The following is a 13,491-nucleotide window of genomic DNA, read 5'->3' on the forward strand; positions in this document are numbered from 1 at the left end:
TTATTTTATTGCAAATACAAAGATTGCCTTATTGATTTGCAATTTAAAGTCAATGTGAATTATGTATTGTTGCTGCCACTGCTATTTTGTTCTAAATAATATGCATATGCAAATTAAAGCAAACTTTCTGTGCTGAACACTGCATGGACTTTCTGTCACTTTGCAACCACAAAGTTAAAAGTATCGTAGTGTTACTGAAACTTTTAGTACTGTGCAAAGACCAACATTTTATCTGATAGCAGAGTATTAAAAATTTTCCATCGTACAGTTTGATTCTGGTTTCTGATGGCATGATATCCGTGTGAAACAAGTAACAACTCTTAAAGTTCAACAAACAGTTCATTTTTGATTTTAGTTTTCCAAAATAAACATTTTGCTGTTTTGCTATGTAAATCCATGTAATTGCCTGACACGTCAACACTCAACAAGTTGTATTCCAAATGGTTTTTCTTCTATTTTTGTTTCATCAATTTTCGAATGGTCGTTTTTGCAACTGTATTAAATGAATGCACGGAATTGTACAGTATATAATAACTTTTTTGTGCTATATTGTTTCTTTGGCACGTCTTTTTCAAATGTGTAAGAAACAGAATGTTTGTTTCTTCATATTTTGTCAATGGATTTTGTTACCTGCCAAACATGTTGAACAGTTGTATACAATCTTCTATCCCAATGCGAAAGTTACTCTTTTAGTATGCAATAGTTTCAAGCATGTCTACATACTTTTTCGTTGCTTAGTGTGGTGGTTATATACTTGGTAGAAATGTTTAAACGCAGATCGTGGGGTCCACATCTTTTAGGTGCGGACACTTAGGTGCCTGCCAAATAGTTGCACGCACTGTGGTGTCAAGATAATTAGGTGTGGCGCCCTGGTCAATGGTCATTTAGATGTTATTTGATGTGTCAAATGACACTCATAATCATTTAACAGAAATGCTTGATTAAGCGACACTTCTCCCCGCTGTTTTAAAAAGTGAATTTCAGTTTGAACATATCAGTATGCACTATGCAGTGCCTATGCAAGTACAAAGCCAAAAACCCATTAAGTTTTAAATACAAAATGTATTCAAATGAGTAACTTAGCTGTTGCAAACTAATAAAATATCGCCAATGCAAGATGAGTATAATTGGCTAATGTTACACAATATAACTTGCTGGCTAGTGGCTATAATTAGCAAATGGGCGTTTTTTTAATTTGTTTTCATATTGTTTTAATTCGAAAAGTATTTCTAGTGCCCCCCCTGAGAAAATTGTGTGTACGCCATTGTCTGCAGTATTACCGTCAAGCACCGAGTGGTATAGACTTTACTGGGAAAAGCACCTAAATGATCGCCTTGACCTGGCGCCACAGTGTGCGCACCTATTTGGCAGGCACCTGACTGTCTGGACCTAAAAGACGTGCTCCGCGTTTAAGTATGTTTAACTTTTGAGCACTGCGACAATTTATTGAAACTGGCGTTTGAACAACAGTTCACTGAAACATTTTATGGTTGAACAGAACACGCTATTATGACGGCAGGAGAATTCATGGCAATTGTCAAACAATATTGTATTGTACTACCTGATAGTTTTTGTAATATGTTTTTTGCTTTGATAAATTGTTGTGCCAGACATTTTGCCTCTACGTCTCTTTTTTTAACAGAAAATGGTTGGTTTTCATTTAACTGTACAATGTACAACATTCTCTTGTTAGTTTTTGTGGCGTTATTCTGGGGAATTACTAATCCTTTGCTTAAACATGGCGGAAGTGGCATAGAAGATATCCATAGTTCTAATAAATTTACAGAAATTGTTTTAAAATTGAAATTTATTATTTTGAATTGGCGTTGTGTTGCCCCACTGCTAATCAATCAGTTTGGCTCCTTGCTCTATTACATTTCATTGTCATCGACGGGTGAGTTGATATATTTTAACTTGGATAAGTATGATACGCACCATTTCGTTAGTTTAACCGAAGTTTTAATATATTTAATTATTTATCCATATAAGGTTTCAGAAAATTTCAGCAACTCACAGCTATTCAGTTTTTTGGCTAATGTTGTAGACTTTTTTAAATAGATAGTTCTTCTCCCAGAATTAAATCTTTCAGTATTTTTGTGAAGAAACAATTGTTATTTTTCATGTGTAGGCCTATAATATAGGATATTATGCACTTTATGTTTATGGCTGTATTTGAGTTCACATGGCTGCAAGGTTCTGTGGCAACATTTGTTGAATTTACGTCTTTTCTGTGCAGATTTATCCATTGCTGTTCCAGTAACCAACTCGTTGACCTTGTTGTTTACAACCATTACCAGCAGTTTTTTGGGAGAGAAGTTAAACTTTGGTGCGTTTTTTTCATTATAATTATCTATATTTACTAGCATATGTAGATTTTTGATATCCCAAAAAGTCAAAAGTCGCTTTGCAGCAGGGTTGAAAAAAACCCGGATTTTTTTGGGGTTTTATTGGGTTTTATTTGAAAAAGATGCAAAAAATGTAGATTCGTGCTTATTTCACCTCAAATACTACTTTTTGCCAATAAAGTGCCTCTTACTCACAGTACATGCTGGCATAACTCACTAAAGTAATGCACTAGGGCTGTTTAACTATGAGGTCTTCTTGCATAAATGAGTTTTAGTGTAGTACAAAGTGGCATTACTTGATTTTTGTGTACAGAAATATCCACTGTGTTTTCAATTTATCCTTGGAAATTTCCTTCACAATCACATTCTCAAGTCCTAATTTGAAGTTTGTTTTAAGTACCTTGTAGTACTTTGGTTCATTTTTTTAATTTTTTGATAAAAATTGGACAAATATGACACTCTGGGTTTTTTTATGGGTTTTTTAAAAAAAAAAAACACCCGGGTTTTTTTGGGTTGGGTAAAATACCAACAACTCTGCTTTGCAGACAGAAAAAGGCTATGCTCAGTAAAGGCCAAACCGACCGAAAATTCTTACTACTAATCAAAGTTTCTTTTCTCAATTCTGAAATCTTGCCACTGAAGAACTTTTCTAAAAACTTTGTTATTTACGCAAATAAACCCATAACACGAAGCGATGTGCCGATACCGTAATTTGGAGCGTAGCAATATTGCCTTATTGAAGATTTTGATTATAAGTAGCATAATATCTGCTAAAATTTTTCAAAAACAGGGTTGGTTTTTTCAGGGTTAGTAAAACATTCGGAAATCGAAAGTTTCTTTCACAAATTGGTGATAGACTACCAAAAGTAAACATAAAACACGAATCTCCTATGCAGGGGCGTTGACAGGGGGGTCTAGGTGGTACTTTTGGACCCGGGCCCGGATTTAAAAGATTCCCCGCGACTTAAAACATTATCAAGATCTTAATATAATCAGATGTAAAGGAATTGCCATCAGAGGTTAAAACAGCCACTTAAGCCCTCAGATGGTAAAGTACCGGCCCCCTTTTGGGTAGCCTACCGGGCCCATTTCAGCTCTCTGGTGGTAAAATAGCCACTTCAGCTACCAAACAGTAAAATAAGAATTTTGTCTAGTAACTTATAACAATTTCCCCAACCACGAATATTTAGTGAAATAATCCGAAACACAAATTTCAAAATAAACAGGCTAATGTTAGTTTAAACTCAAAAACTGAAATGGCACAGGTTGCTATCCCTATCCCTATGGCACAGATTGCTATCCCTATTTCTGCACTAAAAATTAGACCAAAACCGCTTTTCAGATTGCTGCAATCAGCAAATGTTTGACCTGGGCCCAAAAACCTTTCTCAAATCAAATTGACAACTTTCTGACTGTCTGCACTGAATTTGCTGTAAATTCTCTTCTTGTGAACCTAGAATGACCAGTGAAACATCAATGGAATCGGGAAGTAATACTCTAGCGCCATGTGACAAATAAAAGTTCAAAAAAGCAACCGCTAGATAGAGATAGTAAGTTTTGCGGTTCAGGAAATTTTATGTTTGCACAAGATTTGTTAAACGACCATGCTTAAACGACATCAATAAAAGTTTGTACACAACTTTTCCTTTATATTCATAACATTGTCGATGAATGGGGCCCGAAAATAAATTGGTACCGGGCCCGAGAAATCCTGTCAACGGCCCTGCTCCTATGGGTCTGCTACTATTCGGTGAGTCCAATTCGGTGAGTTCCTAACCCCTAACCCTAAAAGGGCAATGATAATTAGGCTACAGTACCCGATAATTTAAAAAAAAATTGAAAAAATCCCCCGTTAAGGGATCGGACTCACCGAAACGGGCCATTCCGGTCTCCTATAGCCTATTGGTTGGATTTTAGAGCAGATACTGTTCTGTTACCTTTGGGCCCCCTAACGAGAGACCTATGCTCGCATTGCGGTCGAACTTATTTGAGACCAATTATATTTAATCATGGGCTTTTAGAAACACTATCAGAAAAAATATGGCCACATCGAACATATCAAATTTTGTCGTTAAAACGAGTAATTTTGCCGGAGTTGTTGTGACACCAAAACAGTGTACAGAGTATTAGGCATTTTGCAAACAAAACTGATAAAAAAATTAATCTGTGCTAAAAACTGCTGCAGTCTATCTGCAATAAGCCTACCATTTAATCGGATTTACACTTTAATGTTCCACCATTGCCAAAGTTTAACGTGGCCTTATTTTCTTATTTGTTTCCTAAGGTGATAATTTGTGTGTTGATCGCAGGAAAAGTTTTTGGATCATTTCTTGTGATTGCTGGCGTGTGCTTGTGCATTCTTGGTTCATCGTAGGGCGCTTACGGACTTCGAATGGCATCCATGTTGGGTGATGACGTCAGAGTAGCTGTCAGCTCTGTACTCAATCGCGATACAAAGCAATACGGAAAGAAATGCATGTTTGATAATGATGAAACCACTTGTTGGAATTCTGATCAGGTGAGATGATGTATGTAGTCTATTTCTTAATGATGCAAAGCCTAATTAGACGATTTCATTCTGAATTGTTCTGTTGTTTTTTCATATTTTATTGCTCCAGCTGAGAATGTTCTTAAAACAGTATATTTTGAACATTGTTTTCTTGAGTTCCTTGGGCCAAAACGATTTGAAATTGTCTTTGCACGGTACTGGACCAATCTCGTTGTGTGACAGGTTGCTCCATCCTGCTGAAGTGTAATTCCTTCATTTCCAGCGACTTTCCTCACCCAAGAATCAACTTCATCCTTTAATCTTCAGATAAAATAAAAAACTTATAAACATAGTGGTTGATTTTGACAGCTGTCTCGATGAAAATCAAAAGGGTTTTGAGACCTGTGGAAGTAACCCCTGCTGAGCCTGCTTACACCATTACCGAAGCTGTCTTTTGCCTCGTGAATGAGATTCGACGTTCAGCAGGCACTAAATCTATTGATTTAATTTAAATCTGATCTTTTGGGTGTTGTGTAATGTGTATTGCTCAAACGGCAAATAATTTCTCATCAGTCCAAAGAACTTGTGGCTGCGTGCCATCAAGGAGCTTGTTAAGAAGATTCTTTGATCTTTTGAACCTCTTATTCTTTGTGGCATCAAAAAAAAGTTGTTGTTTTGTTATTTTGTATTGCTTGACCTTCTTACCGAGATGCCTTACCAGCACCGTTTGGATGGTTGAACGGCTAACATGTACCTCTTTTGCAAGTTTTCTTGTGCTCCTTCCAGGATTCCGTTGTAACTTTTCTCTAATGTTTTTAATGAGTTTTTTGGTTCTTACGGCCCTCTCTGGGGTGCTCCTGGCGTTTGGTAAGCAGTTACCAGTTTCTCTAAACCTTTTTACTGCCTTCTATACACCAGAACGACTGACAATCACTTTCAAAACTATGAAAATCTTAGCAGGTGATAGCCTTTTTATGACAGTGCGTTTCAATGATCTCATTTAAAGTCTTCGCCATGGTTATAATTTTAATTTTCCAGAAAAGTTTTAGAATATGAATAATCTAGGATGATCATAAGCTACTATAAATCTGTATTAAATTATGCAAATAATTAAGTATCCGGGAAATGTGTTTAGTTTTAATATGAAATTTAGTCCACACTTTGCTAGACCACCCTGTACTTGTAGGCCTTTTCCCCTGGTGTAGCCTAGGCCTAAGCTTATAGTCTAGTCGAGAATACGAATGAATGGCATCCTCATATTGTACGTCGTTTGTTTTTTCACGCTTGCCTGCAAAATGTAGGCTATTTCTTATAAACGGACTAATTTTCATCTGTGGTTTGTCGAAAGCAGCAGCGATCTAAAGTTGTTATGCACTGCGTCAGGCCCGGATTTAAGAGGGTGCAGGTGCCCCGGGCCCCCCGACTTTTGAAGGGCCCCCTACGAGGGATAAAATGTGATTTTGGGTTATTAATTTTTTTTTCTTTCAGCCTTATTTTTGCAAAATGCTGTGCAGTGCAGGATTAATGCTACTGTAGACGTAAAGGTGTTTTTTTGCGCCGTAGGCTCAAAAAAAATTTTTGCAAGGGGGCCCCCGATCTAAAAGTGCCCCGGGCCCCCCATCAGCTAAATCCGGTCCTGCACTGCGTACCGTATGTCATTTTTAATAAAAAAACATGTTTTATATATCCTAAGGGCGAAAAGCAATGGATAAAAGTTGCATTTGGAAAAGATATGGATTTAAAAACTGCTTCGAAACTTCAGTTAAGGATTCAATTCCAGGGTGGCTTCAGCTGTAAATTGTGCAGTGTTTCCTTGTTGGACAGAACTAACCAAGCAATAGCCACTTGTGACTGCTATCCAGAAGATATAAATTCTGTTCAAGACTTCGAACTTCATTTTCTTCCGGATTCTAACGAAAGCTCCTCGTTTCAATTCCTGCATATAAACTTTCGCAATACAACAGATTTCTTTGGACGCATAACTGTATATTACTTGAATATCATCAATAAAACTTAGTCTGTCACTTAAATAGTAAAAAGCTTTGGTAATTGTTTTTTTTAAACATTTTTTCTGGTCTAGATTTTGCAGTAAAATACGATAAAGTTGTCATGACGATTTGTGGCCAAAATGTATTTTTCTTTGGACCCATAAGCCTAATATAAAGATGTTTGGCTTTGATGAATCCAAAAAGATTAATGATACGGTTGAGGACCTCATTGGTGTTAATTTCCGGCCATTGCGTGACTGTTATACAGTACGTGGTACTGGTAATATTTGCGGCCTGGAAGTTTAGCCAGCTTAATCCAAAATTTGAAATGCTGCATCGTGACAGCCTTTCTTTCAACATCTTGCTTTGAATTTAGCAGTGAACCAAATAGGGACGCTGTGCGTAAAACCAAATAAACGGAAAGCAGCTTACCGCGTTAGGTACAGTAAATTGATATTGGCTATTTCAAGTAGCCTACATTGTAGATCTTTTGCTACATAGCCTGAGTCTGGCTTCAGTAGCTAACCTATATCTATTGTCAAGGAAGAAGGTTCATAATGTGTTTGTTGTAACTTCCAAACGTTTTTAACACATCGTTGTGTCTTCACTCCTATTCAGAGTACAGCTATGGTTTTCAATCTGGTGGTCGCGAGGTGCCTGGCAATTCAGTAGGCCTACCTATCTGTTTCAAATCCTTTTTTTCTTTTTGAGAAATGCATAAGAACTGTATTTTTTCGCAATTGACCATTCCTCGACCCGGAGTTATCCTAATATAGCTTTCAGACGTTACAAAGGCTATAACAATAAGAAAGCATTCCATATTTTTCACCTAAGTTAGTTCTAAGCCAGGGATATCTATAGCTACGGGATTGGAAACTCTATCTAGTGCCATACATCAGTAGGGTCATCACATTACTAGGACTACAGAAAGATTAACAAAATAAAATAGCCTATACCGACTAAAAGATATAAAAAGTTAGATTTTGCAATAATAATACAAAATGTACACTCACATGAAACTTAACTGATGTATAGAAGTACATTTAGGCTGCTACAAAAAAAAAAACGATGAATCCACCTATGAATGAATGCAACGACTCCAAAAACAGCCTATTGTTGTTCTTTAGCATTTTGCGTACTGCAAATCCGATCAGAAGTAAATGAGGAGTGTTCAGCAATCAGTGAAATATGCTGTTGTATCATCAACTTGTTCACTGATCGATCCAATACGTTTATGATGTCATCAGAACTGAAACCAATAGTCATTCTGGAAATTTTTTAAGCAACAAAGAAAATACAATATAACTGCACTGATAGAATACAAACAAATAAACAAACCAGGCAAGCATAGACCTTACAATTTACAGGTGAATTGATGACTACACTTTTGGTTGTTCGCTTAGCTTACTACTTGCTGCCCTTTGAGGTCAATTTATGTGATTATTTATCACAGCAGTGCACAAAGAAAAATGACCCTACTGGTGTATAAAATGGTTTTCAGTTCCACAGAGTTTCCAATCCCGTAGTTATAGATATCCCTGTTCTAAGCTACTTGTACTTTGTGCTGTAGGTCTACGCTGCTTTGTGCAGAATAAAGTTAACCAGAAACCATGCTTGGCAGAAAAACGAGGTTATCAAGTAGGCCTATCTAGGCTATTGTCAAATACGGATTTGTCAGTGTCTTCTCCAATGGCACTGAAAAACCTCAGTGTGTACTTTGTATGAAAATTCCTTCAACAATAGTTCCACGCATTGACAAGGTTGTTAAAAAAATACGATATCAACCATCTCAATGAAACTAATTTCAACTAATCCATTACAGGTTGCTATAAATTCAACCACTGAAATATAGCTTTTATTCAGAATTTTTACTCTTTATCCAGCCAAGCTTGATAAGAAACGGAAACAATAGTTTGGAGGAAATGTAATAAAAGCAGTAGCCTAATAACCTCACGAAAACACGTTTTTAGTTTCAGAAGTTTACATTAGAACAGCGAAACTAGACAGAGTGGACATCTGGATGAATCAAATTTGGTTTTGTGCATTAAATAGGCTTTTACTGAACAGTCTTATGGGGAGGCGCCTTGCGAAAAAGGTTGAAAACTTGTGGAGTAGGGAATCTATTTTAGTAGGGACTTGTAAAGCCCACGACAATAAAAAATCCTTGAGACTCGTGGGTTGGCCTGCTTTTGCGTGCTTTTTTAGAGAAATATACAGCAGATGCCTTCACTAGGCTAAGGGTTTGCTGTCATTAGGGGCAACCATCAATAAAACCAGAAAACATACAATAGGCCTACTATAGATAGTCTTTCAGGGAAATTTCGAATATCCGTCTGCGGTGTTCCACTTAATTTACAGCAGTGGCCGAGTGGTTAGCGCGTTGGGCTCACAGTCGAGAGCCTGCATGTTCGACTCCAGCCACCCGCAATTGCTGTTGTTTCTCTGGGCAAGAAACTTTACGATAATTGCCTCTACCCAGTGATGATTTCGAGTAGCCCAATGAGTGCCGTAAACCGGGGTGACTCAGGCATTCTGGTGTGACAAAGGCAGCATCCCAGGAAATTGTTTCGAGGTACTTTAACGTGTGCTAATGCCTTTTTTCTTTCAAAGTTGTAGATTTTTCAAGTTATTATAGGAAACTGGCGTTGTAGTAGAGTATAATTTAGTAAAAAAAAATTGTGGATATTTTCCTTCGGTGAGCGAAGTCTATTTGAAAAGTGACATCAATTTTGGAGTTTGACGGATTCTGACTGATATCGCCAAACTTTGATGAGTGCACTCTGTTCTATTACATTCTCAAAGTTGGGTAAAGGTTAAATATCTTCATTTAATCATCATATGAGGCACAAAAACTTTTTTTTTGGAAAATCGTATTTTAAAATTTAGATTGGGGGGGGTGCCTTAGTCACCTAAGTTCTCATGATTAAGAATGGGGTGGCTAAGGCATTGGTATATTGCTTAGATTGGTATATAGCCTACCTTACCTACACACATATATACTCCGGTACACATTTTAGACCTTTTCGATATATAATGTACCGTATGGTACACATTTTGGACCTCTTCGGATATGTACCGACATATCGGTCTATTGGGCCTTTCCGGATATATAGGCTACCGTACACATTTTGGACAATTATATACACATTTCGGACCCTTATATATCTTTTTAAACATCTCTTTTGCATCTACTATGCCTTAGACACCTCAACGTGAGGTTTACTTGCGCTACTTACGTAAAAGAAGTGATAAAAACGAAATTGCCTTATTCACCCCATGCCGTGGCGACTAAGGCATCCCTAAAAAAAAGGGGATAACTTCCCCAAAAGTAGTCATATTATTACAAAACTTTAGGTACGGGTAATATTCACCCTTGCCCCCATTTTGAACCTAAAACCTTTGATTTAAACTTACAATTTTTCCAGGGGCGATTAAAAGAAGTTCAAAAGTATGCCTTAGTCACCCCAGTTTACGGTAGTACCAAATTTAAGTCATAAGTAGAGTAGACAACTGGAAACAGACATTGCCGTCGGCTGCAGCGTGGGTCAGGTGTAGCCTACGTCGGAAGGCGTACACCGATGCATAGCGCTCAAGTCCGTTTTCCCGCAAGCGAAATTTTTTTCCCACGAGATTCCTGTCTCATTTACATATTTTGGTGAAAGTTTGTATTAAAACCGTGTCAATGCAACAAATTTCTCGTTGGCACGATTGGTTCAGTGATTTCATCCTCTGCCTAGTGTTAGTGAGAACGAGGGTTCGACGCCCATCGAAGTCAAACTTTTTTTCTTTTAATTAATTTATGCGGTGCTAAAGAGCTTTTCAAAAAAAGTAGGGTTAGGGAAAGCTTATATTTTAATATCATTGCAGAATTTCATTGGCAAATAGTTATTTCGCAATCTGAACCAACCAATCTCTCAAAACACTTTCGGAAAATCTTACTTTTAGAGTGACAAGAATCAATGAGACAGAAATCTCCTGGGAAAAAAAATTTTGCTTCCCGCAATGCAGGATAAAGATAAACAAACAAAAAACAATACTCCGGTAGGCTACATAATAGGAAGGCCTACATAAGGCACACTTCACCTGAAAATATTTGTTTTCCACTGCCTGTTAGTTTTCACTTGATCGTTTCACTAAAGTGATATTTGTTATGTTTTTGACACAAGTATTAATATTGGTTGGTTTTGAATTTTTATCCACAAACTGACAAAGCCTTGATAGGTTATTTCTGGTAGTTTCGCATAGCCTACTTGTAGAGGCTCTTGACGTAGGGCCGGTTACCGAGATTGGCAGAGTAAAGTTTTCCGATTGTTGAAGTGTTGTTGCCGGAGAATTATTCCATTCACTAGGTGCCGCTGAATGGAGAGCAGTCCTGAAAGTGCGTTGCTCAAGCGCACACCCCGAGAGTCGAACCTGTGCCTCTTGAGCCGAGCGCGGAACCACTGAGCTAACGAGTTTTAGTGAAGTAACAAATAATGCTCTTACAAACAGTCAAAAAAAGAAAATTGAAGTATTTCGGACACACAATAAGGCAAAATTCATTACAAAGATCATTAATAGAAGGGAAGATAAACGGTAAAAGAAGTAAAGGCAGACCAAGAAGAATTTGGACAACAAACATCACAAAATGGACAAAATTAACTTATGAATGTGCAATACGCACAGCTCATGGTCGAGAACAATGGCGCATTGTATCCAACCCTCCATACGAGGAAGGAACAAAATGATGATGAATTGATGATGAACAAATAATAGTCTACTAGAGTAGACTCTACTCGAACTTCAAAATACTATAAAAAAAACGTGACGTAAATATACGCCTAATTCTTTTGAAAAGCTGGCTAATTTTCGTGGATGGTAGCGAAAGAAAACTTATTTACAACTTCAATAAACCTAATTATTAGAGAAGCTTGTAACTCAAACTTTTAAGGAAATCCAGTTATATTTTAGTAAAACACAAAGTGTGCGTTTTGATCACAAAACCATTATCGGGCCTAAAATTGCGCAAAACACGTCCTAAACATGGTTAAATTTGACAAACCTTTTGGGAACAAGGACCCAGACCCTTTACCGAGTTATTTTCTTTTCGTATCTAAACTTTTAGAAAGATTGTGGGAATCTTTATATCCTCGGAGTGATAAAGCTTCTTTTAGAGCTTAATTCAGGCTGTTTCGAATACTTGTAGAGGCTTTGAACCACTGGCGCATTCCTGGTCACCGAGAAAGCCTATGTCAGAGTGAAGTTTTCGATTGTTGAAATGATGTTGGTTGTAAATTATTCCACCCACTAGGTGCCGCTGAATGAAGAGCAGTCTTTGAAACACGTTGTTCAAGCACATCGAGAGTCGAACCAGCGCTATTTGATCTTGAAGTTGTCTATTTTGTCTCACCGATTTTGCTTCGTAGAAACGTTGGTGCCCCTTCAATTTTTTTTAAACCCGCTAATGATAACGGCAGTGTTTCACTATTTTTACAGCGGTTTGTAGACAATAAAGCAGACAGGCTATAAGTCTTTGAATTCGTCACAATCAAGCGCCTGAAAGATTAGCTCGCGCGAGTGATTTTGTATGGCCATTTGTTTATTTATGGCGTTTTTTGCTTTCTGCTTTTGCGCAAACCGTCATTTTTACTGCATTGATTAGCAAGGTTTGCAGGTTCGCAAGCATCATCAACAGTTGTGACAATAAAAAAGAAAAAAAGGCTACCGCTGTATTGCTATATTTTAATGCAACAAGGGATAGATTATAGATACAGGCAACTTTAGATTGATTTTGTGAGTTGGTATTCGCAACTGTCGATATGCAATGCAATATCAACGTCAGTGCAGCAGCCTGACCTAAAAACGGTGCTAATCAAATTTCGAAAGATTAAACGCCGCTACCAAGATAGGGCAATAAAGATGTAAGATCAGAAAGTACGTCATAATCAGTTTAACAATTAAAAAATACGGTGCAGACTTTTTCTTACCACACTGCTAACGTTACTAAAACAATAAGTAACGCTTTTCCTAACCAGCCTTGGCGCCATGCAATTATATCGATCAGACAATGATTTGCAGCGGAGTTAATGAATAAAAAAGGAGACTGTTTAATGTTAGATGTATGACCGTCGATATTCCTTTTCAAAACGCCATTTCAAACAGAAATTGATAAATTAATCAAACATCAGGCAAGTCATCCATTACTGTTGATGAAACGGTGGCACATTGAAAATGTAAACAAAACGAGGAAGTGAAAGGCTGAACGGGATATACCGTTCCCAATCAGTAACTAAGCGAATATATTCATTACTAATTGGTTTTCTGCTTAGGTGGTTATTTTATAATTTAACAACGTTGATTTTAATACATAGAGTAAGACATTTTCATCAACATTAGGTTGAAAGCTACTTTATGTAACAACACTTAAAAAGCTTGTGTAATGTCAAAGCTGTTTCCTGGAGACAATATTTTTAAAGGCACAGCCTTCTACTGTATTATGCTCCACTCACTAGAGCTGCAACGTAGACCTCGCCGCTTATAGAAGCAATCACGTGAACGCGTTTATTCAGGAAAGCAAGCAATATCCGGCATTGCACTACAGCATCTGCGTTAGCGAATGGTTCAATCTCTATAGACTGCAGACAAACTGAGACTATACGAACAGCTCATACAGTATTCGAAATTACCAGAG

The 13,491-nt window shown here is 37.4% G+C and overlaps 1 protein-coding gene across 2 annotated transcripts; it reads left to right on the forward strand.

Annotated features, from left to right (window-relative positions):
• The first annotated feature begins 12 nt into the window (after nt 1-12).
• On the forward strand, nt 13-6,943 carry LOC145785427 (nuclear receptor 2C2-associated protein-like). 2 transcript variants are annotated; one of them, XM_082597084.1, is made up of 3 exons: nt 13-1,894; nt 2,237-2,326; nt 4,655-4,857. In XM_082597084.1, exons 1-3 carry the CDS (start codon nt 1,510-1,512, stop codon nt 4,717-4,719), a joined length of 540 nt encoding a protein of 179 aa, XP_082453210.1. In that variant the 5' UTR covers nt 13-1,509; the 3' UTR covers nt 4,720-4,857. The 2 variants fall into 2 exon arrangements, with proteins under 2 accessions (XP_082453210.1, XP_082453211.1); XM_082597085.1 differs by lacking the exon at nt 13-1,894 and adding an exon at nt 6,527-6,943 and having other exon boundaries at nt 2,240-2,326; nt 4,655-4,863.
• The last annotated feature ends 6,548 nt before the right edge of the window (nt 6,944-13,491 follow it).

Source organism: Aplidium turbinatum, chromosome 16 (genome assembly GCF_918807975.1).
Source record: "Aplidium turbinatum chromosome 16, kaAplTurb1.1, whole genome shotgun sequence".
NCBI lineage: Eukaryota > Metazoa > Chordata > Ascidiacea > Aplousobranchia > Polyclinidae > Aplidium > Aplidium turbinatum.